General features: G+C 39.3%; 1 protein-coding gene across 4 annotated transcripts in view; it reads left to right on the forward strand.

Moving 5' to 3' along the window:
* Positions 1 to 27,606, forward strand: part of afap1 (actin filament associated protein 1) — an 88,258-nt gene that overhangs the window by 38,795 nt on the left and 21,857 nt on the right. For all 4 annotated transcript variants that reach the window (XM_046381211.1, XM_046381210.1, XM_046381213.1 and 1 more), the window contains exons 2-6: positions 5,987 to 6,115; positions 6,532 to 6,614; positions 25,175 to 25,283; positions 25,483 to 25,694; positions 25,816 to 25,995. In XM_046381211.1, coding sequence (XP_046237167.1) covers positions 5,987 to 6,115; positions 6,532 to 6,614; positions 25,175 to 25,283; positions 25,483 to 25,694; positions 25,816 to 25,995 — 713 coding nt within the window. The remainder of the gene's footprint in view (positions 1 to 5,986; positions 6,116 to 6,531; positions 6,615 to 25,174; positions 25,284 to 25,482; positions 25,695 to 25,815; positions 25,996 to 27,606) is intronic.

Consider the following 27,606-nt stretch of genomic DNA (forward strand, 5'->3'; position numbering starts at 1 on the left):
GACCAAGAGATATGTGTGCAGCAAAGCAGAAGCGTACGCAGGGTTAGCCATAAGTTTGAGTTGACTTTAAATGTCCAGTGCAAGTCACAGTCAGCTGGTAAATAAATGCTATGACGTCTGAAGACCAAGCAGAGCTCCCATGTGCTATTGGTAAAGGCTAAAGCTATTGGCTGTTGGTAAAGTGAAGGGGTTAGCCCCAAAGATAGCATTGGTCCAGGATTCTATTTTATTCTACCAGTACTAATATGGTCTACTATGACTAGTGTTGTGCGATATATCAATACTGTATGATAGTGATATGAGACTAGATATTGTTTTACATTTTGGATGTCGTTATAATGTGATATGTCATAAATGTTGTCTCTTCCTGATAATTTTTTAACAACACATCTAAAGACCATCATGATGTTTGTTCACCATCACTTCTCTAAGTAAACTAAACTGACAAAGAGCCCATGCTGAACAATGATGAATGGCATGGCTTCATGCTGATAATGATGCTGGCTTGTAATTCAGCAGGACTCATTTACTCAAGGGAATGTGTTATCTCACTGGGATGTGTGTGCGACTAGAACCACAGATGTTTGAGTCTGTGTGTGTGTGTGTACACGTACGGGCACTCTCCCTAGTGGAATAAATAGCACTAAATATTTTCATGGGATTGTCAGCTTCAGTTGCACAGTCGGCGCTCTCGCTTTGTGGCTCATGCACATACATGATATAAAACTGGATGTACTTCAAGTCTTTAACCTTTATTGAATGGTTTAAAAGGAGGGAGATGAAACGCCTCAGTCACTGTATTAAATCACACTCACCAGTTCCACCAAGATGAAAAATTTACACAGCCCCACAGACATGCAGTAGTAATCAAATCAAAGGGATCAATCTTTACTGTATCTGCCACTCAATGAAAAGAAAACTAATCATTTTAATATCAATTTCCCTTCATGGTTCACTTAACTACATCTCTGCTGGATCTGCAGTCCTGCACATAGTGAACTACTGGCAGTTCAAAATTGTAGCAACTGTCTTCAGCTTGTTGTAGCCACCTGAATATGCACATTACCTTTAATGTATTTTATGATTCTTTACATCACCAGCAGCTACAAAAAGTCCTTTTATTTTTCAAAATGCTCTGTCTGACTCTCACTGGCCACATACTGCAGCTACAGAGTACAGTTGGATAGCAAAGGCAGTGAAAAGCACCTGAATTCATTCATTCATTCACTCACAGGTGGATGTCAACTTGAAATGAATGAACAACATCTATAGCAGCCAAATGTAATAGCTGCTGACATCTGTCAATCAACCACAAACACAAGCGCTTACATTTGAGCTTTGTTATCCAAAATGAGATCATCCTCCCGAATTAGAGGAAAGATTAATAGCACTCTCATATCTGTCTGTTAAATATTAGTTTTGCACAAAAACTGGAAGAATCTAGCAGAACCAGCAACCCTGACTATCCAAAGTGTGTGTGATTATCAGCCAGACTACAAAGTCGATCATCGACCTGCGACCTAGGGTGTCCTGGTTGCAGGTGCACTTGTGGACACCCTTTCAGACATGGTGTTAGTTATGGACAATCTGTGACTAGCACAGAAGTCCAATAACTGAAGAACTGAAGTCCCCCCAGTAGAACAATGGAATTCCTAGTAGGGGCATCTTCCAGCACCTGTCCCAGGGACTCCAAAAAGGGGCAAAACTATGAACTGTCATTTGGTACATAAGCACAAAAAACAGTCAGAACCCTTTCCCCGCCCTGAAGGCGCAGGGAGGCAACCCTTTCATTCAGTGGGGTAAACCCCAACATACCAGCAGAGAGCTGTGGGGCTATAAGTAAGTCCACTCTTGCTCTCTGCCTCTTACCCAAGGCAACTCCAGAGAAGAGAAGAGTCCAACCCCTCTCAAGGAGAGTGCATCCAGATCCCAAGCTGTGAGAGAGTTGAGTCTGACTATATCTAGCTGATATCTCTCAGTCTGTCAACAGTGAGGTGACATTTCTTGTCCCAACAACTAGCTTCACCATCCAGGGATCGGACCGCCAAGGTCTCTGCCTTTTTCTGCCGCCTGATCCACACTGCACCGGACCTCTTTGACTCCTTCTGCAGATGGTGTGATCTTTAAGGAGCAGTGTATCTCACATGATAAAAGGACACCAATCATGGCTGACCTTGTAGCACTTTATATTCTTATTGTGTTAAAGCAGAATGTGTCCAAGGCCTGTAGTGATTGATGTTATTTCAGAAGCCTCTGGGCTTTGGGGACTGCAGATCCTGACCTGCAAGCTTGTCAGATGCCCAGACTAAACATAATCCCCAAAGTGTTAAAGACACTGTTGGTAACAAGAAAGTTGGTAACATGCACGCACACACACACACACACACACACACACACACACACACACACACACACACAGAGTAGGATAGTAAATGTCATTGTGCTGAACACCCTCCTCCCTCAGCATGGCTAAAAATTTTTGTACCAGCAACAACAGCAGAGCCTCAAATCCTCTCCAAGACCCAAACACGACCCTGTTGATCAGGAAAACCCCTTTTGTTCTCAGCTCTGGGAAGTGTGAATACCTTACGGTGGAAACATCACTCTGACTTGTCTGTGTGTTTTTGGTGGGCTTGTATTGTGTGTGTGTGGTGTGTTGGGGGGGGCTTAATTGTTTTTTTAGGAAAGAGCTCCTATCATTTGTCATGCCTTTTTGCCTTGTGTTGACACAGCAAATGTGGTTAGAGGCAAATTATACTGCTAAGAATACATGTCACGTGAAAGTATACTTGTTACACATTTGCAAATGTCACACAACTTAGAGAAATGTGTTTGTTTAGGAAAAAATGTATTTAAAATGTGTAATAAATTCACAAATGCATGTTGATTTTTCTGTATAATGAAATTGGAGTGAAGGATTGACAAAGTGAGAGAAAGAATGGAGAGAATGGACATGAAGGGGGTAGTTGAATGACAGACAGAGAAAGGAAGAGAGGCAGGAAAGAGTTTTTGAAGAAAAGGCGTGGGTGGTTTGTTTGCTTGACGAGGTACTTTTCTTCTAGCCCTCGGGCCTTGTTTGAGGGTGGTCTTCCTCACTCTGCACCACTCCATTTTCCCTCGTCGTCTTTGGTGATCTAGAGAGCCTGCTTTAGGTTTTAATCACACACGCGTGCACACACACACACACACAGTTAGTTTTCTGACCACCCCAGTAGAGGTAAAGTCTTGCGCAGGTTGCAAGCTCTAAAAAATGTAAACAGTAAATGGAGAAGGAAAGCTTGGCTGTTGTCAGTATAGGATAAAAGTATAGTATAAAAGTACACATTAAATAATCTCTACAGTTGACCTTAAAAGTAGAGTGTGGACACCTTCAAGATCATTCTCCATGTAGAAAACAACAGATACTAGAAGGGCAGGACCTTAAATACCACTATGAAGATGATTTGTAGGTGCATTGGAAACCTTTATAAAGAATTCACTATCATAACACTAGTCATGAAAGATTTTGGGCTGAATCTCCTTCATCATGTGCCAGCTACCAGTAGTCTCACCTGTTCTTGGTTAAGCATAAGGCAGATTGAGTGGTGGTCAGATTTGGATCAGATGTTGTTTTGAAAGAGAAATAAGAAGTTTCTTGCATCATCATATCTGACATAAAATAGCAAGAACTTGTAGAACGTCCCTGCTGAATGAACAAACCAATACATTCTAATCTTCTAAACTGGTTCCAGTGGTTAGTTTGGTTTGTTTTAGACTGCTGGGTCATTTAGCACATGGGTCAGTTCAGTACACGTCCTGTGCTTGTAGGTCAAATGTTGACTGAATTAACGTGACCATGTAAAGAACATGAATGTATCACGGTTGGCTCGGCAGCGAGTGAGGGCATCACCTTCTGTTTAACTTTGCTCTGTGTAAGGAATGAACCTCAACTTAAGACTGTGTGTTACAGTTGCACAATCAGTTGATTTATAAAAAATAAAACAACAACAACAACAAGAAAAAAACCTTCTTGGCTTTTTGTGACTCCATACTGGTGACAGCTGGGACTGAATGTATTTTCATTATTGTTTTGAGGGAATTTCTTTAACCATGCACTTTTTCTCACCAAATTTCACATGAATGTCTACTAGGATAAAATGATGGCATGTCAAAGGCCACCTTTACTGTGACATCATAATGTTTTCTGTTCAGAACCATAAGGGAGGGATTGTGACTAAATTTCACATTTGGTCAGATACTGAACTGGTGACTCTAATCTTATCTCGTGTCCACCTTGAAACTGTGCTGATTTTATAGATCCTTTGTGCTGCTGTGTTGGGGATGTGTGTGAAGCATTCATGTTTTAGAAATCAGTAGGATGTTTTCAGCAACACCCATATTGAAGCTTTGTAGTCCGACAATAGTTCATTGGGTTTGTTGCTATTTAGCTTCGGGTGATTGTTTTGCACCATGTGACTAAGTTCTCTATCAGTCCTCTGTTCTCCTCTGTATAAACAGTCTCTGAGTGAAGACAGTATGACAAACAAAAATACACTTAATATCTTTTATTAAGTCTTCACTACTATAAGAGTAAATAGTATATGATTCTCATTGACTCTGAAGTAAGATTTGAAGATTTTTTTTGGCGTGACTCTTCAGTGCACACAGCAGCTTACATTAAAAACAGTCGGTTTCAGTCAAACACAGAAACCGATTGTTTGCATCAACATTTCCTGCGGTGATGTCTTTAAATAGCTTGTTTTGTTTTTTAAGACAAGGGAGCAAATCCCCACATCTGAGAACATGGGAGTAATGACAAAGCTGCAGGTTTGTCATCACTTGATGCAGCTGTCATTGGAAGAAATAATCTTCGTGCTAATGCTTGAGGTTACACACAAACTGTTGGCTTTATGTTTGAGCAGACATTTCCCTGTTCTTAAGCAAGACACTGGAGCTCTAGATTTTTCCCTTATCTCTGAACTCTCTGTGAGGATTTCGGGGTGTAATGAAATACCACAACAATACTAAGAAGTGTAATGTAGGCTCTAACTATAAAAGAAAATGGACTTTAGTCTGTTCACAGAAGGTAAATAAAGCAAAATAAACACATCGTTATTAACTCCAGTTGTGCCGTTTGAGCTGCCGCTGTTTTCCAATATGATGTCATCGCCTTCGATACAATCAGATGTTAACAGTACACTTGAGCTGCAACAAAACAGGCCAGGATCCCCAGTGTGAGAGAGGTGCTTGTTATGTGAGTGCCTGTGCATCGCTGTGCAGAGCATGGCACCTCCCAGTCACACTTATGAACTTGGTGTCATGCCGTCTGTGTCAAAACAAGCTCTCAGGTGTGACTCTGTGGAGTGATATGGGAATAAGCACACCTCACACACTCACACACATACATCAGTTACTTGTTATGTTTAGTTTCTCCGATTGTTTTGCTCTGTGTTGAGAGGATGTGGTGTATTCCACCAGCAGCTATAACTCTGTCTCTCGGTTGGGTTGCCAGGTCTGTCCCTGCTGAGCAGATATCAAACTGCTTGGTCTGTATGTTGGAATGAACACTGTTGGCTTTATGATTGATTGACTGACTGAAAGCTCTGTTTTCCATCTCTACCTGGCTGCCTGCTTATCTGTTATATAACTATATTTTGCCTTTGTTTAGTGTCTGTTTAATGTTGGATTACAGTGCAAAAAGACTGCAAATTGCTTTAACTAAAACATTCAGTGCTTTAGAATTGATTAACGAGCAGTGCTGTGGTCTGTTTCTGTGTGTAGATTGTGTGATTGTGTAGGAGTTTCAGCTACTTAATATTCTTGGTTTTGTAATAACATTCTCCTCGTTTGTGGAGATAGGGGAACTGCCAAAGGCATATCGTTTTTTGCATAAACTTGGTTTGTTTACAACCTGACTGCTTGATTGATAGAAGAATAAATGTCTTCAGTGTCTGAAATAATAATGGCATGCCAGAATATATATATTCTTTGTGTGTTTGTCCTGCAGCGATGGAGGAGCTAGTTTGTGAGCTTCGTCTGTTCCTGGACCTGCTGGACAGGGAGTATCTGAGTGCCGGGGTTCGAGAGAGGAAGATGCACCTGTCCAACATCCTCCACAGAGTTCTTTCAGAGAAAGGTGAGATTACGATACCCAAAAAAAGTCTTTATGTAAACACTGCTGAGTAATCTGAAGTATGGAAGTCTGTGACCGCCAGTATTGAAATGAAGTAATTTAATCAAATTAAAACATAGTTTCATTAGAAATAAGTTAAAATTATACAGATATATATTGCACATAATCTACAAATTTGAAAATGAAAATAAAAAGTACGTTTCAGATTCACATCGTTACTTGTATTGTGAAAGTGTTTTGTGTTATGCTACAGTGAAGGTGTTTTGTCAGAAGGGTTTTTGTTTTCACTTGAATTTTCACAATGTTTTCAAATGGGAACATCATAATATTTCAGTGTTCCTCTGACTTGTGCGAACTGTGTATGGACAGCAAAGCAAGGCTCTTTCTCTCATATTCTGTCATTTGTTCCTCCTTTCCAGAGCCTTCATTCAAGTCAGACATCAACAGTGGTCTGCCGGCCCCGCCTCAGATGCCCCTCCCCGAGATCCCTCACCCCTGGCTCGTAAGACTTTACTGTACCTCTTACAAAAGCTACATTCAGCACAGACAACATTTTGTGCTGCAGAGAACTGGAAAAATCTTAACCATAATCCTTAAAGCTCTGTTTGAAATGTCCTGCCCTTCTAGTGTTTGTTGTTTTGTAGGATGTAATCGCTCATAATTGTATTGCATTATGACGAGGACAATTATACGTTCAGCTTTGCTATGTTTCTCAACTGTTTCTCAAGCCAAGCTTTGGTGCTAGAATTCTGTGAATGACATAAAGTTTACTTGTTGTCGTGGCAACCTTAGCAAATTCTGATTTAAACAATGTAACTGTGCAAGTGACTTACAGGTCACATGTCTCTGGGTGAGATTCCAGAAAAAAAAGCTAGAAATTGAAGCATGAGTCAAGATTACCCTGGCAAAATCCTGCATTTTGCAAGCTTTTTTCGTGAGAGATGCGTGACATAGAGTGGGTTTGGTCCTGCCTGTATTTAAATATTTTCACATGTGGAAAATTAAGAAAGACAGAAGGGAATAAAGTATGGCTGGGTAGTGATTGAAATTATTTGTTTCTAGTTTTACATCAGCACAATGTTTTCTTTTCCTTATAACATAAGAAACCCAAGTTCTCAAATTTTAAATATTGTCTAAACCGGGGATGCACCAGACTGAATTTTTCCTATCCCAGTGCCAATTCTGGTACTTAAACTCAGTACCAGTAATGGTACCTGTGCCATAATCCTAACGTTTCTGCACTGCATAAATCTCATCCAGATCGTTCTCATTCAAGTTAACATAAGAGCGTTGTAACTGCAACACATTATATTTCAAGAGCACAGTGTAATTTTTTCTGCAGGTTATCATCTAACCATTTTACCTGCTCGTCGCTCCGTCTTCTTTCTCCTCGCAAACCGAAACCGACATGCTCCCTTATTGCTCTGCAGTTATTGAAAATTCCTCCTTTCTCAGTCATAAAATGTTAGCCTTTGTTTTCCCAGCCTCTCTTTGCTGAACATATAAACCAGTCCAATGTTAATTTGTTGTGCAGTGTTTCCAAATTGACTGCCTAACTTAAAGTGAAAATATGATTGAAATATTCTCAAAATCAAACCATGAAAAAGAGTAGTGTGTATAAGGTATTTGTCATTATGTCACAGGTCAAATTAAAACACATTTCACACACTTTCTTTTTAGCCACGTGAATATCATATTCAGTAATACAGTGAATGTTGAAGCCATGTGTGAGGAGTTTAGTGGTGTTTTTACAGCCTCTTGTTAAGTAGCAGGAAGGTTAGTCATGACTTCAGTGTGTTTTCCTGTTGCACACAGCGCCTTGCATCACCCTGACAGTCAGCGAGGACTGCAGCATCTCTACTATGGCAGTTGTGTGCGTTTGTGTGTGTGGATTAGGCAAGTAATGTTTGTTTTTATGGTTAGGTGGTGATCAAGCCTCCAGGAAAAGATTGTAAGTCTATATAATGTCCCCAAAAGTAATGGAAACATGACTGTTTGTGTGTGTGTGTGTAACTGATGCAGTGGGAGTGACATGAAGAGCATGAATGTGTAAAGAAAACCAGTATGAGGAATAGCAGGGAGTGTGTGTCTATGTTGTTAGTGTTGGAGCAGATGCTTCTGATGGAAAGCAGGTGGCTATGAGCCTTCTCACCATAACAATAAGCCACAACACCTTGTTCTACATCCTCTCATAGACACACATACACACACACACACACACACACACACACACACATACACTGAGATGCAATGCCTTACAGTGCAGTTTGTAATTACAACCAGTCCACAGCCTCGGCCTCCTCCGATGAACCCAGTGTGTGTCTGGAAATCACAGCCTAGTTTTTCTCGGAAAACCAGACGCCAGAGGAGGAGTGAGGAGGAGTAATGTCTCTCTACTTTATGTCTCCCTCCCTCTGTTCCTGCATTTGTAGTAACTTTAATGTTTTGTTTTTTGTCTTGCTTTGTTTTGAATAACAGATTTGTTAATGTGACAGCTTCAGTACTGTTGGCACAAAGTCAGTCACAAGTGCAATCAAATCATTTTTCACATTCGCACACTTTATATTTCCCTCTTACACACATTTAAATGCAGTTGTTATATACTGTATAGGGGATGTTATACAACAATCTACGCGTAGCAAATATGCATGTATATATATATCATAAAAAAATATGCAGATAAGTACAATTTTTACAACTCTCTGTCACTTTCTTTCTGCTCTGAAATGACTATTTATCATATTTCCCTACTGACCTCTGCATAAGCTGTACAGGCAAAGAGAAAACAAAAAAAGTGTACCACTCCCTCTCTTCATTTCTTTAAGTTGTATGAATTTCAGCCTCCAGGAGTGGACAAAAGATAGATGGGTAAGAGGAAGAGAGAGGGGGGAGGAGACTGCAAAAGAGAAAGAAGCAAACAGGGTAGGGAGTTAAAGAAACAAAGAGCAAGACTTAATGCGGATGAAATGTTCAGACACTGTTTAGCCAGGATTTAACACGTCAAATGCACAAATAGGATATTTTTAAAAGAATCTGTTGGGAGTTAAAGCTAGTAAGTAAGTGCAATAAATAGACGAGAACGATCTGATGGAAGCATAGAAGAGTGTGGAGGAGGAAGAGACAGCCTTGGCCACGGTCTCTCTGTGACCAGTGCTCAGTCCTGAGCCAAACCAACACTGACAGACCGAGAGCCTGAGGCTTTAGAAGCTACATCAATGCTCTGTTAACCCCAAAGCCAGAGGCAGCCATTTTGATCGCTTAATTTTTTTTTTATTTATAGCATTGGTATTATAGGTTTTTTGGGCTTATACCAGGACCAGGGAAACTAATTTCATTCCACCTCATGTTTCTACATGTGTGAAATGACAATAAAGCTCCTTGAATCCTTGAATCCTTGAATTAATGTCATATAAGGAATAATTATTTTGAGTAGTCTTGTTGAATTACAGTTGTTATTGTTTGATATTGTGACAGTACTGCACTAATAGTAGATTACCCAAACATAAAACTAAATTGAATAGAACCAACTTTGTCATTTACACAACGTGCAGCTCGTGTATTAAATACAAGTACAAGATTATGGATGTATTGTCATTGTGAAATTGTAGTGCATTCTGACACACACACAGACCTTGACCACCTGACAAGCTTTGAAATTTTACTGAAATGGCTAACATTAGTACTGTCTTTATTGTGCTTTGTGCTCATACCAGCTGTGTGTAGTTTACCAGTTCTTGTAGCTACCGCCTAGACAGGTTATAATAGTCTATTTCTGCTGCGTTAGCAAAGCAGCACTACAGTTTGTCCTATTGCACCGCCTTTAAATTAGCAAGAAGGTGATGTTAGCCAAAATCCTGGCAAAATAAAACATTTTAGCTGTTAGCTGTTCTAAAGTTAAGGAAGAAATGGAGTGATGAATTGCTCATATTAGTTATTACCAGCAGTGCGGACATGCAGCGTTCAGCTCACTGATTAGGTATATCCTGCTAACATGCACTGATACCACATGTATGTGCTCCTAAGCACTTGCAGTAATGGGAGTATTTGTTAGTTTTGTAATCTCCAATTCAGAGTTCAGATTATAAAATGTTTTTTTCCCCTAATGGTCAGTTTTTATAAATTAAAACCTGTATTAGTAAATATATAAACTGTGTCATTTTATCACTTAACTACCATGTTTTTTGACCATTTACATTATGACTGAAGCAATTCCAATTTAATTTCAACAATTTCAAGTACCTTAAGTAACATGATTGCTAATGAATATTTATTTATTTATTGTTACTCTTAGGGACACTTATTAGCCTCAGCAGTAGCCAAAAAACAAAACAAAACAAACAACAACAGAAAAACAAACGAAGAAATGATATATATGAGCTACTATGCAGCTGAGTCTTGTTTCTCAATGGCAGACCACACCCACCCAAACACTAATGTTGTTAGTGATCAGGAGACCCAGCAGGATATACTAATCTAATTGGGAGTCGCTGAGCCCTATTTTAATTTTATCAAGCTCAAACTGGTCTGCTTCGAACCACCCTGTGTCCTTCCCCTTCATAGTGTGTGTGTTTATGTGTATTTGAAGAGGGTCATTAAGAAGTCACTGCAAAACAAAACCGAAGTCCGATGTGCACATGATATCAAAAAAGAAAAAAAGCCTTGACTGAAAACAAACAGTTGATGTACCAGCAACCTCTACTCTTCTTCTTCTTCTTCTTCTTCTTCTTCTTCTCTTTCTTCTTATTATTATTACAATACCTGTTTAAGATAGTCAAAGAACTTCAAAGTAAGGAGAAAAACACCTTAAAAAGTAGGTAGATAAACCCTATTTTAACTTATTTTAAACGTGATTTTTAATGAACTAATCCCTGGTAAAAGACAACCCTTCATTCTGTTGTTCACTCAAATACTGGTATTTTCATGTGAAGCTCTTTAAGTGATCAGTTTCAGAAACAGAAATATTACCTTTTTTTTTTTTTATCTTTCTCCGGTTCTGCAACAAAAAAGTTACAGACACTTTTATGCTGGAATGAATTTGCAGTCTAAATTAGTAAAACTGATGGTTTTGCTCAGACACACATACTATAAACACAAAGATCTTTTCTAGTTGGTTTGATCCTCTGCACACCCCTCACCTCATAAATCACTCGGGTGATCTAAAGAAGAACATCAGTGCAAAGTGTTATATGCCACACACACACGTATTTAAGCACACAAAAAGCAAGGCCTGGCTCAAATTACCCCACATTGACCACTAAGTGTGACAAAATCTCACAGAAGTCTTGCAGGACTAGAAAATTCTCTCTCTTTTTCTTTCTGTCTCTATTCATATCTATGAGTTACGCTATATGAATGTTGCTCTTTCATCTTTGGCATGAAACACATTCCTGTCATCAACAAGCTTACTGCTTCAGCAGCATGAATGGTTTCCATCTTGCTGCCAAGTAGTTTGAACAAAAGTCCTGAAAAATAAAATGTAAATTATGTGTGTTTCCACGAAGCTGCATTGAAGCAAACAAATCCACTTCCAGATGGAAAGCGGAGCTGCGTCACTGAACATCCACCAGAAAAACGGCACCTCTGAAGAATGTATTAAGTCTTTGCCAATTTGTTTGACAAATTCTAGATTTGAACTGCTCTCTTTAGCTCTTTTATTTGAATTACACACTTTATCTCTGCAGTCCGTTTGAGCCGAGTACAGCATAATAGATGGCTTCGATAACAGAAAGGTGACAGTCCAAATATGCACTGTAATACCCATTTTTTACAAGTTATTGGATCAAGCTTGTATCTGTGAGGACATGCTTTTTGCACTGCCTTTGTGGAAGAGCACAAAACACTTGCGTCATGACGTAGTTGTACTACACACTAGCTTGTTTCAAGCTCTTCACAGCCCTAACGCAGTTGAATCGTAGAATGAGACTGAACCAGGCTTTTATTATCCGTCCCTTAATTTAGGTGCAGACTGAAATTCTTGGATTCAGATTTGTGAAAATTGCTGTGCTGTTGTAGAGTTGAGTAAAAGGCACCTGGACTTTATCATATATTTTTAAAGCATTTATGGCCTTTAAGGCCTTTACTCAACTCTAAATGGTTTGTCATGATTTGAATAACTGAGAATATTCACAGACATCTTGGATAGCATCCATCAACAGGTCTGTCAGGTTGTGCCTTGTCAGCGGACATTCAATCTTGGACTACAACTGATGAATATTCTCCTATATTTATGTATGTCTTCAAATTGCTTGCTTTGTCTAGTTAATAATCCAAAAAAGAAGCCAATCCTAACATCTAAAAAGCTGCAACCAGCAAATGTGGAATGCAAATGTTGGGATTTTTTTTGCGATTTGGTTTAGTGCTAATGCTTTTTGCTAGAGTCAGTATTTCATTGTCATTTACATTGTATGGGCTGTGCAGGGAGCAGCAGCAGCTTTGCTAAAGCAGAATTTGAACCAGTCCTCTTGTTGAGACACAAATGATTTCCATCTGTGTTGATGTTGGAGAGTGGTGCCACCCCCACCACCCCTCTTCCTCCTCTCCTCCCTCCTCTTCCTCAAAACAGACTCCCCCTACCATACAAGTTAACCAGCACACAGAAGTGTGTTTATGTGATAGATATACTATATACACACTAGCCGGGTTGCTATGTCCAAAACAGCCTGGCTCCCATTTGGAATTAATTTCCTCATTTTCTCATTTTGAGAGAGACAGTCCCCTGCTCTGCAAGCACAAATAATATGTGTCTCAGTCCAATCTTTGTGTTCAAACATATCCAATACTGTACACTCAAAGTCTAAATGCACTTATATTGATTGTTAGGTATCACTAGTGTTTTGGAGTGATATGTCTTTGAACATCATATCTTCTCATTTCTTACCCGTGCCTGCCAATCACTGCCATGTTGGTGACAACAGACCAGCAGCTGTGCATCTGGAACAAATGTAAGCTTGTGGTATTTTGCCAAGCCAGACGTTTTCAGGGTAAACACATTGTTGCAAGTAAATGTGTCACATTACTGTATCAGGCAAAGCAGTAACTGGTTGTCAGTCACACATTTCATTTCAGTTAGTCATACTTTTTAACACCTAAATTCATCTCATGGCATGTTTTAGTGTCCATTTGGTGCTGATGAATTTGTTTTCATCAGTGGGGTTCCCCTACTTTGCGGCTTGGTCAACCACAGCAAAACATTCAGCAACATCAGAACTATTGTGTCATTGACTTGGGAAATTATGCAGTTTAACGGGTCATATTGGAAGGCGTCACACTTTATCACAGAGGTAAGCAGACAATTGGAAATGGATTAGTCTTAACTGCAGTGAGCAGCGGAATGTTACTAAGTGACACATGCCCATGCTCAGTATGGTTAATCCTGGGGGCTAGAATTGTTTCACCTGACACTCTGGAAAAAGTCCCAGCTGAGAAACTGGGCCACGAATGGAAAACCAATTTCACAACTTTTCTCCCCCAAACCAAATGCTTTTGGAGGGTTTTTACAATGCCAGATTTTTTTTTCTCTACAAATCATGTGATCAAAGTGACTTATTAAACCACTATGGGAAAATTTAAGCTTTAGTCTTGTAGAGAACTAATACAGTTTACTGTTGAACCAGGCAAAATGTAACCAGCTAAATACTAAATAAAATAAGACAGTAATGAAATGAAACAAACTAAATCCAAAGGAAATCCAAACTTTACCCTTAAGATCAGCAGGTAACTGTGACTAAGTAATTTTTCCACTTTGTACCAAGCATTCACTGACAAAAACCTTTCTGTAGTTATCTTTCACTACCATTTGAACTGTTAAAATTAAAATCTCCAATGATCTTTCATTCAGCAGACTGAAAAACAAAGAGATGTCTGCAAAGATCTCTGCAGCCCTCTCCTCATTTCCTCATGGTGGGATGATAGGGAACTATCAACTCTTTAAGATCAGAATCAGAATCAGCTTTATTGGCCAAGTTTGCGTGTACAAACAAGGAATTTGACTCCGGTTAGACTTTGCTCTCGAGTACAAAAACAAACACCTAGCAGTAAGAACACTGCTAGGTGTTTGTTTATGTTGGATATGTTGGTACCTGGCTGTTCAGGGCTTTATGTGTGATGAGAGGAATTTTAAACTCTATCCTGGATTTTACAGGCAGCCAGTGTAGAGAAGACAGTACAGGAGAAATATGATGAAATATGAATGCTGGTTCTTGTGAGCAGTCATGCAACAGCTTTCTAGATGAACTGGAGAGTCTTTAGAGACTTATTGGGGCAACCTGATAAAAGGGAGAACCTTGGGGAACTCCGTGGCTAACTTTTGTGTGTATGGACAGAAACCAGCTTAATGCAGTTCCTTTAATGCCAGTTAAGTGTTCCAATCTGTGTAATAAGATAGACTGGTCAATTGTCTCAAATGCAGCACTAAGGTCTAACAGACAGATAAGTGCCTCGTCTGATGCAAGAAGAAGGTCATTTGTGACTTTGACCAATGCCATCTCTGTGCTATGATGAGCTCTAAAGCCAAGTTCAAAATCCTCAAATGGACTATTACTATATAGAAAGTCACGTAGCTGATTAGCGACTGTTTTCTCAATGATCTCGGAAAGAAATAGAAGGTTAGATATTAGTCTATAGTTGCTTTAAACCTCTGGGTCTGGGACATTTGACTACAGCTACTCTAAAGAACTAATGGCGAAACTTCTCTGAGCAGTAGTTAGTTAGTTGGGATGGGGTCTAAGAGGCATGTTGTTGGTTTAGATGAAAATATGAATGAATTTAGCTGATGAAGGTCAATGGGAGAAAAGCACTGAGGATAATTATCTGATTCTACTGCTGTTTCTAAGGCTCCTGTGTTTGAAGGTAGATCAGTACCAGCTGAGGTCAGGAGGTGTTGAATTTTGTTTTTCATGATTAAAAAAGGTCATAAAGTCATTGCTGCTGAGGGTTACAGGGACTCAAGGCTTGATAGCACTATGGCTCTCTGTCAGCCTGGCTGCAGTGCTGAACAAAAACCTGGGGTTATTCTTGTTATCCTCGATTAATTTTGAGTAATAGGCTGCTCTGGCAGTCCATAGGCCCTTTCGATACGATTTAAGACTGTCTTGCCAGATTGTACAAGATTATGTGAGTTTGGAGGAATGCCATTTCCCTTCAAGTCTTTGCGCATTTTGCTTTAAAATGCGAATCTCAGTATTATACCATAGAGCTAGTCTCTTCTAGTTTCCTTTTTAGTGGGGCAATAGAATCCAGTGTTATCCTTAGTGAGCTTGCAGCACTGTCAACAAAATGGTTCATTTTGGAGGTACTACAACTGGCATACGACTTTTCTTAAGTATTGGAATGAAAGGGACCTGATGCTAAAGTAAATGACAATAGAATCACTTTCTTAATTTTAGCGACAGCACTATCAGATAGATATCTTGTATAGGAGTTTTTTTTTCTTATTATTCTATTTCCAACAATGATATAGGATGTCTCTTTCATTATCTTAATAATGGAACAATCATTTTTAAAATTGTCACGAAGATATACACTTCAGAAGACATGAAATTAGCTAAAATGACTTGACATAAATTAAACAGACTTCGAGAGCAACCTGAAGCATTTCTCTCCTCATCACAGTGCAGCCTCCATAGTAAGAATATTGTACAAAATATTATGTTTTCCACAAAGTTAAGGACCTATAAATACACACAAGTCCTTACCACAACTACAGTGACAGCGACAGTGGTGAATTGGTGTAAATGCCAGCCCATAAGCACAAACAATTTCCGTAAAAAAGTGCCAAAGATGCATTTGAGGGAATTTAGAAGCAGTGTTGGGATTGTAGTTTGACTTCCAGAGAGCTAGTTTATATATCTTAGTTACAGTTCTTTAATTAATATCTAAATTTAAAGGATCGTTCTGTTATTTAGGTAATCACAATTTGTCACATTTGTGTAGTGTTCTGTAAAAACAGTATATGATCAGTTAAGTTCTGCTGTATGATGGCAGTCAGTGTCGTCAAACAACCTTTCAGTGAAAGCAGAGCCACCTCTCCCTTCCAAAACATTAGATCACCAGCTCCTACCAGCTCCCACCAACTACTGCTGATCTCCATTCACACCTCATTGTGAGGGGAGAGAAATGCAGGAAAAAACCTCACCCGACTCTCACTCTCCAGTTATTTTTTCAGTGCAGCCAGCAATCTGACACATCCGCCAGTGAATGAACCTGTCCCTCAGAATACACACTTAACATGCCGGCCTGAGGCAGGAAGGACGGAAAGCAATGGAGGGGAAGTGAGGAATGGAGGTTAAAATGGGAGGGGTGAGAGAGGTTTTGTTTTGTCGGAGGTAACACTAGCATGGGTGATTTATGTGTAACCAGAGAGGTGGAACACTTCGATGTGTATTGCATAGTTTGGCAGGCCAAGCTTGGACAAGCGAGCCTGAGTCCTGCAGAGGACTGTTAGAGACATTTGTTTGGCAATCTAGTTCGTCTTTTGATTTGTTTTTCTTCCCATATTAGCACTTTATACCACCCCAGTTAGAAAAAAGTTGAGTCACAAATTTGCAAATGAATTGTTTCCCAGTTTAACAAAGGAGTTCTGAGCCCATGCACTGTACTAATACCCTTTATACAGTACAGTCATTAGTTTGAAAAGTGGTGAGCCTTGCCCCATCCTTGTCTCGTGACTAAATGTTTTGAGGACGTTTCCAAATTTGTGTATTTGAACATTCCTCAACTTTACCTGTTTATTTACAACAACTAATGCAGTTGATGAGGTCAAACATGAAATATATAAATAGGTACTGTTTATATGTCAAAAAGGTTTGTAAATCAGGTTTGTATGTTGCACAGGGTTTTTGAATGTATAGTTTCTCAGTATGTAAAGGGACTCTGAATCTACTGATGTTGACTAATCATCTGACTGGACTGAGTTGCCCTCCCACACAATTAGGTTTTCAGTAATACTGCTGGACAGCTGCCTCTGTGCAACCATGACATAATGTTTGCTGTAGTTTATCATAAGCCTCCCTATGTTAATACAGATTCATATGGCTTGTCTTGTAGAGAAGACATCATACAACATATTGGTTGTGTGACGGCTAGTCATAGTTAGTTTTCCACATGACATGCTCCATCCTAGCTAGGATGAAGACTAACTTCGACTAATAGGAAGATGTACTGTATAATTGTTGTCATTACAGAATTTTCCAGTGTTCCACTGGTGATCAAGTAAAAATTGTAAAATGCGGCAATTTGATGTTTTACAGGCTAGCTGTCCCAAGGTTATCCTAAGACAAAGACAAGACATGCTGGTCAACCCTGGCTGATGGGTAGCTAGCACCACAGCCTTTTGCTTTCACGCTTTCATCTTTTGCAGTCTGGCATCAATTTATAGCTCATTGCCTTAGCTTGACCTCATGCCTAAGTTTTGAGGAATGTACGGGGGAAGGGGGCTGTGTGCACATGGATATCAGTCCACATGTTATCCCATTTGTCCTTTCTGTGCCTTTCCGCGTTTTTGCAGGCTTCTAAAGGTCTGACAAATAACATGCTCTGCTCACTCCATGCTGCATTAAAACCTCAGAGGTGTTCTGATACTACAAAAGTTGGTCCTTGGTTCATCTGAGCATTGAGATGACTAAAAACACGTGTTTAGATAAATATGGGTGGCAGTAGCTGGAAAGTGGAGGAGCAGCTATGAACAACTGCAAATATCTGGTCAAGAAAAATGAAAACCGAATACTCAACCCTCAATAGCACCCAGGTGCCCTTGAGCACAGCGCTTAACCTTCAGTTGTACAAGTAGAGTGGTGACCAGGAGCCAGCAGTAGCAGGCTGTGGTGGCACTATGCAGCTTCTAGATTTGAGTGTGTTGAACTGTGAAGCAAGCTAAGCTAACTTTACTAATAATCTTTACCATGGAGGAACTCATAAACAGCAGTGTGTCCTTCAAAACCATTTTGTCTTTGACTGCCAGAAACATCTTTTCCAAAATGTACATTGTTTCCAAAAATCCCCCCTAACAGTCTTTACTTTAATGCTTCAGTACAAAACACTGTGTTTCTTGAAAGGTGAAGTTTCGTACTAAAGCATTAAATAGCGTTTGTCTGCCAGAGCTTTCCAGAAGCACCAGCTGCCAGCAAAGCAGCCGACTACTCATTTAAGAGCCATCTCTAAGATGCATTGCAAATAAGCTCTGTCATATGATGAAAATGTAGGCTATGCCTCAGCAGCCTCACATGGTAATTTTACAGTTTAAAATATCCTTGAATGCTTTTGTATTTTTTTTTTTAAATCATTGGTCAATTGTGCAAATTAATGTCAAATGCCCAAAATCATGGTTTAAGAATCACATATGAGGGGAGTTTCCTGCAGTAATATAGAATATTTGAACAAGTATGTTATTTTTTTTTCCACATTATACATTTTAACCGTGTTTTTTTAAATTTCTGACAGTTTCTGTCATTGAGTAATTTCCTTCTGGTTTGTGTGTTAAAAGCTCATGTTACGATCTTTAGTTTTAACTGTTTCAACAAGTAATTTCATGTGGCGTGTGGCCCTAAAAATTACATAAACCATGAGTCTCAGCTATTGTATGTGGAGTGGATGCCAATATGAAGCACAAAACAGAGCTATAGCAAATTAAAAATGCTTCAGTGTCGTAGTTAGGAACAAAACATCACTTTGTATTTGACAAATTATTGTAAAATTGACCCAAAATCCAAAAGTAGAAGGATCCAAGTAAAAAAAAAAAAAAAAGAAGCAAAAGAAAACAGAGTTAAATGGCTGTTTTTATTTCTGGGGTTTGTATGTTGGCTCCAGCTCCCCATTAGCAGAGCACACAACATAGTTTTAAACCTGAATTCCCTTTGGGAGTCATAATTGGTTTGTGCACTTATATTGCTATATACATTACTTGTACCTTTTTCATCAAAGAACCAGATACTTTTTAACTCAGTGATTCATCTTTTGTCCTAATGATTCAACCAGGACAATTTCTAAAACCCTCAAACAGCTACAGAAACTAGGTGATAGGGTGCAGCCTAATGAGGTGTTTGTATTCTTACAGGTGCATTATACTAAATCATTTGCTAGTCATCAATACAACAAATGAAACACATTAAAAAAAGGTGCATTTTTGTAAATTAATTAAAAATGTTATTTCCCCTTGATGACATGGTCATTCACCAGTCAGACCAAGTTACCAGTTACAAATCAAACTGGTTTCATTCACCATTGGTCGACAGCATGTAAAATTTAAAAAATCAATTAGGACTGGCACTGGATGAAACATACGCTTCTATACTGGGTAATTTGCCAAGAACCACTGGAAATGCAGTTTTCCCTTTCCAAAGGGAGTGGCTTTCCTGTGTCCACTTAGTTTATCCATTCTAGTGTCCCACTGGCACTGGCTCAGAAACATTTATTCAGATCCAGTCCTCCTACGCCTGGCAAAAATTGATGCTTGGCATAAATGTTTGGATGTGAGTTTCAGGCCAAGGCTAGAGCAGCAGACAAACCTCCCACTCAAAGTATCCAAACCAAGGTCAGGACTCCTTTACCGCTACCTAATTACACATTATGACTGCAGGATTCTGACATTTATGATATCCATCCAAGCTCATGACCTGTGCATGCAGCTCTTCTCATAGTTGTAGCAGTGTTTAAAATGTATTCTTGTCAGGGAGGAACAGCATGTAGACCGTGACAGGACATGAAAACCTTCTTGAAACTCTGAATGAAATTGCGTTAAATGAGTTCCATAAAGGCTGAAAATAATAAAGATGAGCCACTACTAGCAGTCTTAAATTTTTTTACACTTTTCATTTGATGGTAAGTTTTTCTTTAGTTTCATTTAACAACTTTGGCAAGAACATTTCTCAAGGAAAAAACAAGCTGGTAGATTTAAATACATAAACGGTTCCATGTCTGCATGTAATAAAATGAATAGGTAACGATACGCAATTGGCATCCTGTTAGCCATTCATTTTTTTTATTTTTTTTTTGTGCAAGTAGACTTTCACAGCAGGACCGGTTGTACTTGAATGCCAAATTAACACAGGCATGGACTGTCGTTTAAAATTTCCTGAAAATGCTAACCATTTTTAATAAGTGCACAAAATAACCTCATCTTTTTAGAAGGCTTGACGGCTTAGTAGTTACAAAGTTAGTTACAAAATAGAGTGTGCTGGCACTTGATTTGATGTAATGGTTTGGTCACCTGAACCACAGCCTTAGGACTAAGCTTGTTAGAACTGTTGGCATGGCTATCAGAATTACTGGGAAATCCCAGATAAAACTGATTGACTTCCATACTGTCAGGGCAGTTGGAGCTTGCCATAAGCTTTCTGAAAGACGATTTTACCTCCTGTGTTTGGGACCTGGTGGGACTGCATAGTAGAATGACATAACTGCAGAAGTTCAGAGGTGCATAAAATTAACAGTAAATACAATAAACTGATTACTATAACTTCAAGCTCCTGTAAATGACATAATTTTGTTGACAAAGTTATTCACTCCTCTGAGGAGTTCAGAATATTTGCAGTCAGAGTTTAATTTAGTTTAACATTTATGCTAAAAACCTAAAGACCATATCCATATCCATCTGTTCAACTTGTAAATCTGTTGTTTGCAGTTAGTCTGGGATTGATCTTACAAAAGAAACCCCAAATTATATATATATATGTATTTATATGTTTTTTGTTAAGATAAAAGCTTGATCTAGTGAATCAATGTTCTGGAGATCTGTGGAGCATTTGAAGCTGATCAGATCTAGATTGCAGAAATATGGATGTTTGTCTTCTTATGTCTCAGTATGTGTTTATGGTCAGCAGAGGGTATGCACTGTTACCGCAATGAACTCCTGTTAGTTTCAGTGTGCTACGTTGTAATTCATTTGCAGACTCCTAGTGTGATAGCTGTTGTTTTGGGGCATGAAAGCAAAGGAAAAGTTTGGAATGTGGATTCAAAAGCATTTCTTTGTACAACTGTGTGTGTGTGTGTGTGCAAACACAGTGTGTTCACCTCAAACATAAGCTTTGAGTCACTACATCCCAGAGCAATGGGATCACATTCTCTTGAGTGTAATGTAATGTATTCTCTACTCAGAGAAAAATGCTTACGCAAACAGTCGACAGATTATTAATGGTACTGTTGCCTGAAAGTCTTGGAAAGGAAGTCATTGTAATGTGTGATATGAAGCTGTAGACCTCAACAATCTTCTCCACCAATGCAAAAAAAGTCTGCTTTCACATCCACTTTTCAAACCTGATATTGCCATTACTGTTCTTTTGTTCTTTTTTTCTTCTTTGCCTTTCTTTAATTCTGTCTTCTCATGGGGGGAATTTCTTTTTCTTTTTCATGGCTGGAGTAGGGAGGAGAACGCTGGCAGTGCTGGAGGTTAGCAGGGCAGTGTATCATTGCCAAGAAATGAGTTCACTGAACTCATTTTCCCCAAAGGAGATGCGATAAGGTTTCTGCTAGAGGGGATTGAGGTGGGGGTTAGGGAGGAATGCATTTACAGATACTTGTTAAGATGGATTTTTTTTTTTTCAGCAACAGTGGAGTAGGACAGATGAAGAGGGAAGAAAGGGAGATTATGATGTTCAGATTGAGAAAGAAAATGAATGGAACGTTTTTGGGAGACTGGGTCCAACTGGGTTTGCACTCTATTAATTTCAGCAAAAGACATATTTTGTTAAAACATATTTTATCATGGAGCTCTCAACCATATTACACAGCTTTCTGCCTTCTTCACGTGATCTGAGTACAGCTGCTATCACATCATCATCAATCAATGAGAAAATTCCATTTGCTGAATAAGGATGTGTGATGTGAAAAGTTCTGGAAATGACTAATAGCCTTGAGTTAAAAATACATTATCATGGATATGATATGTCAAGAATGAAACTCTTCCACTCTCATTTTTAATCGCATAATCATTCAAGCTAATATTGAATTAACATGAAAAATTACTATTTCATTAACTTCATACCCAAAACTCTCTTAGATTCATATTACATCTACCACTCATCCATAAAATAACAACATTCAACAAAGCCTTTAGTCTATAAGGAATGTACCACTAAGAAAATTACAGGTCATCTTTGTAAAAATGATAAGTGTAATCTTCCTCTAATACAACATAGATTAACCTTGGCAACTTTTTGATTTGATTTTTGTGACATGCTCGTTCAAACCAGATTTAGCAGTTCTGTTTCATTACAGGATCACCCTAATTTTGGCAGAATGGCTATAATGTTGAACAGTCCACTGTCACAGCTCAGTGACACATACTTTCTGCACTTTGAAGAAGTTAGCCATTGAGGCTGCACGTCAGCCAAACCTTTTTATGAATGTTCCACTTTGCTACAGCAGTGGCTCCTGACATCACTGTGGCACTGACGCCCGATTGGGTCGGCTGTAACCTGTGGCCCATAGGACATAGTGTTTCATAACAGTTAGAGTTTCTCCCCTATATAACCAGTGGAAAATTGGTGTCACCACCAGTACATAAAATAAAAAAATGAAACCAAAGGGGTTTTCCATTAGAGGAAAAACGTCTGCAGCCATCACAGCTTGGTCATGGGCTTTGTGGAAAGGACTTTCAGGGAGTGTGGTCTTGTAAGAGCCTTACAGTTTGACAACATTTCATGGACTCGACTTGTACTTATTAGAATTCAGAAGAAATACTGCCTTTAATGGTCCATTCCATAGACCGCTGAGCTCCTGTAAGTACTGATTTAAAAGCATTATTCTGTGTCAATTTTCGTCCATAAAACACACACAGTGGTGACCAAATCAGTGACTTGAAATAAAATCCTGGGATTTGAGCGATTATTTAAAATTAAGTTGGAGAAAAATAACACTCTGGCCTCTTTAACTGCCTTTTGATTTGCCTTTTGATAGCTGTAGATGTACTTCAGGAAAGGGCAGAAGGAATTGATTGACCATTGATCTGCTGTGCAGTGTTGATGACCTTAAGGGTCCTCTTCCTGTCTGTTTCGGTGCGACTAGAGTACCACAATGTAATGCAGTGTGTTAGCAGGCTCTCAATGGAAGATCTGTAGAAGGTCACCACTAGCTTCTTGTCCAAGTGGGTCTTCCTGACGACCCTCAGTGAGTGGAGTCGCTGCTGTGCTTTCTTGATGACTGCCATGGTTTTTGGGGTCCAGGAGAGGTCAGCAGATATGAGGCTGCAGAGGAATTTGAAAGTGTGGACTCTATCTACACAGACGTTGTTGATGTATAAGGGGGCGAGGGCTGCTCTGTTTTTCCTGAAGTTGATGATGATTTCCATATTCTTTGTTGTGTTCAGTGTCAGGTTGTTTTTTTGAACACCATGTTGCCTCAGGACGTTGTCTCTGTCGGCAGACTCGTCTCCTCCTGAAATGAGTCCCACCACGTGTATGTCATCTGAGAATTTGATGATGGTGTTACTTGGGTGGGCTGGACTGAGTAGAGAGTGTAGAGAGTAACTAAATGTAGTCCATTTTCACAGAAGACATTTTGAAACATCACAGTAAAGCACAGTTATGAAAAATAAAATGGAGAAACCAACAGTTATGACACTGCACTCTCTGCAGCTGTCATGGTCCTTGTTTTTCCTGCTTGCATACCATCATAGTTGAATAAAACAGAGTCACTGTCAATGCATTCAGACTGAATATGATAACATGAATGTAAAGATTGGAAAAGCTGCAATAAACTGACACTGTCATCTTAAGTTACAGATGTGACATATTGTCAAAAATTAAAAACGTTTCAGTGAGTATGTGTTGAGGTCACATTTAACAAGGAGCATATTTTGCTATCTGGCTACAGCCTGTAAAATTTGTGCATGTAAGGCAAGGTTTAAAAATTAATTGAATTTGAATTTCCTTGTTTTAAGGAAAGTATGACTTAGAACCTATTAATGACTCTTCAGTGAGCATTTTTCTGCCGTGGTGAAACACTGGACAACCGGTGAGACAGTCATTTCTGTGTGCTGTCAGATTATCAGCTTTGATTTTTATAGCTTTAGATCAAGCCTCAGAGAAACAGTGCACCGTACTGGCCAAGATGGATCACATCAGGCTATGCAGTTGATCCACCACTGTAACAACTGAATTTGTTGAACTGTTCCTGCCAAAGAGAACATGTCCAAACAAAGGAGGTCTCATTGCTTTCCACCCTCTCCCCCCTTTGTCTCTCTCTTGAAGCCTGTCTTGAGGTCTGCAGTGTAATACCATGAAATATCTTAAATCCATCCACAGCCTAATTATTTATTGTGCAACACCCTTTTGTAGCGTATTTAGTCACAAATCAATCAGTCTTCTCAGCTTTGCCTCTTTATTGTGGTTATCAAATCACTCTTAAATTCTGTTCCAGGCTTTATTAAGGCCATAGCCAGACTTCAGGTCAGGTTTCTTCTTTTGGCCACTCATTTGTTTTCTCTGGCACTCACTGCCTTAAAATTATTATCTTCTCTCTCTCTCTCACAAGTGGGTTTTTTTTCAGTCTCCTCTATTCCCTTTTCATGTTTTGCATTTAACAGTAAGAATGCACTATGCTGAAGCTAGAAATTACAGCAAATTACATCTTCTCTTTTTGATTGTCGTCAACAGTGAGACTCTCTCAGTTTAAATGTTCATGATCAGAAATCAGTTTTGTCAAATGTCAATGGATGGATATGTGTATTCAGAGTGAATCCATGCATACATATATGTACTGCAAGCAGCTGATGTGAAAATGATAACAGTTGTTGTCTGTGGAGATTCTCAGTCATCCAGGTCATATTCACTCAAAGAGTTAAAGCAAGGCATCTGGACTTGTGAAGATCGACTTGAAGACGTTTCACTGCTAATCGAAGCAGCTTCATCAGTTCCCAGAACTGATGAAGCTGCTGATGAAGTTGTTGAAATGTCACTTGAAGAATATTCATTGAAATATTAATAATAATGATGATACTGTAATCATTCATAGCAGTGAAGGTGTTATTTAAAGTTTCAGTGATGAAAATAGTTGAGACCTCAGTTGCCAGTCACCTTATACCTAATTACATAACTTTTCATTGATCAGTGGAAACATATATTGTCTCTGCAGCCTCCAAACAGCGGCCCTCCTCCTCTGCCCAGCTCCTCTGTACCAGAAGGCTACTATGAAGAAGCGGTTCCTTTAAGTCCTGGAAAGGCTCCTGAATACATCACCTCCAGTGAGTAATATTTTGATTTACAGTGCACTTATACAGTGTACTTATAGTACTTACAGTATATCTATGCATGCAGACAGTGGTAAATGGATATTCAGCTGAAAAGAAACAGTGAATTAAATCTTTTCTCTCTCAAGTTTTACATATAATTCTATGAATAGAAAATAGAAGGCAGTATATGAAAAGCTATTTTCCCTCTCAGACTATGACTCTGACGCCATGAGCAGCTCCTATGAGTCGTATGATGAGGAGGAGGAGGATGGGAAGGGCCAGAAGATGCGTCACCAGTGGCCATCTGAGGAGGCATCCATGGATCTGGTGAAGGATGCTCGGATCTGTGCATTCCTGCTGCGCAAGAAGCGCTTTGGTCAGTGGACCAAACTGCTCTGTGTCATCAAAGATAATAAACTGCTGGTGAGGGACATTGTTGTGCATGCATGTATGCATATGTGACATAAAAGTTCCTGGCCTAATGATGACTGAGAAAACTTTAGAACTGCATCATGTTTAGTTCCTCCCTTTTCTCTCCCTGCAGTGTTACAAGTCCTCCAAAGACCACACACCCCAGATGGAGCTGACCCTGTCAGGGTGCAGCATCACTCACATCCCCAAAGATGGCAAGAAGAAGAGGCATGAACTGAAGATCATCCACCAGGGGGCAGACGCCCTAGTGCTGGCTGTGCAGAGCAAAGAACAGGCTGAGGAGTGGCTCAAGGTAACACAATGAGCCCTGAAGCCACTGTTACATATTTTGCTACCATGCTACATCTGTGCAGAAAAAGAGCAGTCTGGGCAAAGGTGTGGTTCCATGCTGCTAAACAGAACAATGCCCAAACAGCTGAATAGAGAGGTCCTTCTTGAACTTGGAACAGTCTGCTCTCAAAGGTCCCCTTTCTTCTTCTTGAGCTTTCAGCCGTATCACTTGATTTCAGCAAGTAATTATCAGTCTGTGTGGCTCGGTTTTTAAGCCAATAGGTATGAGAAGTCCTAAACAAGCTGTACATTTACAATTTAATCATTTAGTACATAAAATGTCAATGCTCATCACAATTTCACAGAACCCCAAGTTGCTTCTTTTGTCTAACCAACAGTCCAAAACCCAAAGACTCTTCATTTAATATTATAAATGACAAAGTAACGTGGCAAATCTTAACATTTAAGAAGGGGGAACCAGCAGGTTTGATTGAAAAATGACTGAAATGATTAATTAATTATCAAAATAGTTGGCAACTCATTTTTTATCATCAGTCAACTAATCGTTGCAGCTTTAGTCTTTAAATCATAAATCATTCTTACAAATTGTTAGTCATGGACACTTTTACAACTAAATAGCTCAGGTAACGTTAGACATTCTCAGTCTAAATGTCTGAATCTCATTTAGCGCTGCTGTAAAATACTAAATGATTTGAAATTTTGGACTACAGTCTTCCAGTCTATTTGCATTGCTAAAGAATCACTCAATTTAACCAGTGGTACTTGTGTGTCACTTAATGTACCTCTAAAAGTTTGTAATGTTCAGACTTAAATAGAACATCTAGTCTACAAATCCAAACTGTTTCTTTCACATGTGTCATTTTTTACTAAAGCAGCCTTTCTTAAAGCAAAAAAGTCACCAAAAGAGATGACCGCTGAAAAGTTAGGAGTCCTTAAACCCCTGTTAGCTCTTCTAAAGTTACTCAAACCACAGTCTCATGAGGCTTGCAACATAAAGTTGAGAGCTGTCAAACACAGTAAAGAGTGCTGTACACTAGCATCAGTTGTGTTCATGGATCAGTACAGCACAGTTCAAACTGAGGTGAAATTTCTGAAGTTCTTTTCAGGGAGGTAAAAATTAGATGCTCTGTAACGTCCATTTTGCAGCAAGTATTGAAGAATAAAGGGTGTTGTTTAGGGTATAAGAATAACTTGGCTGTTGTTCTTCAGGATGGACCTTTTCCTGCTATTGTATGATCAGATTGTTATGAACGGTTGGTGGTTTCACTCTGATCTGAAGATGTTTGGCTTGTAGTCTTCAGATCCCTCATCTCTCTGTCTCTCACACATTTTTTTGCTACTTCTGTCCTCCCCTCCATCTCCCTTTTCACCCCCTGATCTTTCCATCTGGCTGCTCGACAAGTCTGCAAAACAAAAACCCACCCTGCCGATGTCAAATAGGCTCCGGTACTTTCTGTTTTTCGAGCCCTGTTTTTTTGTTGTTAGTGCGGTGCCAGCACCTCTGGGCTCTTTCTATTTCAATCACAGGATGAAGGATGGGCCTCATCTGGTTTCAGGATTTGAAAGAAACCTCCTCACCTCTGCTCTCCTTCACTCTCCTGAGAATCTCCTG

The sequence above is a fragment of the Scatophagus argus genome, chromosome 23, assembly GCF_020382885.2.
Source record: "Scatophagus argus isolate fScaArg1 chromosome 23, fScaArg1.pri, whole genome shotgun sequence".
NCBI classification, from domain to species: domain Eukaryota; kingdom Metazoa; phylum Chordata; class Actinopteri; family Scatophagidae; genus Scatophagus; species Scatophagus argus.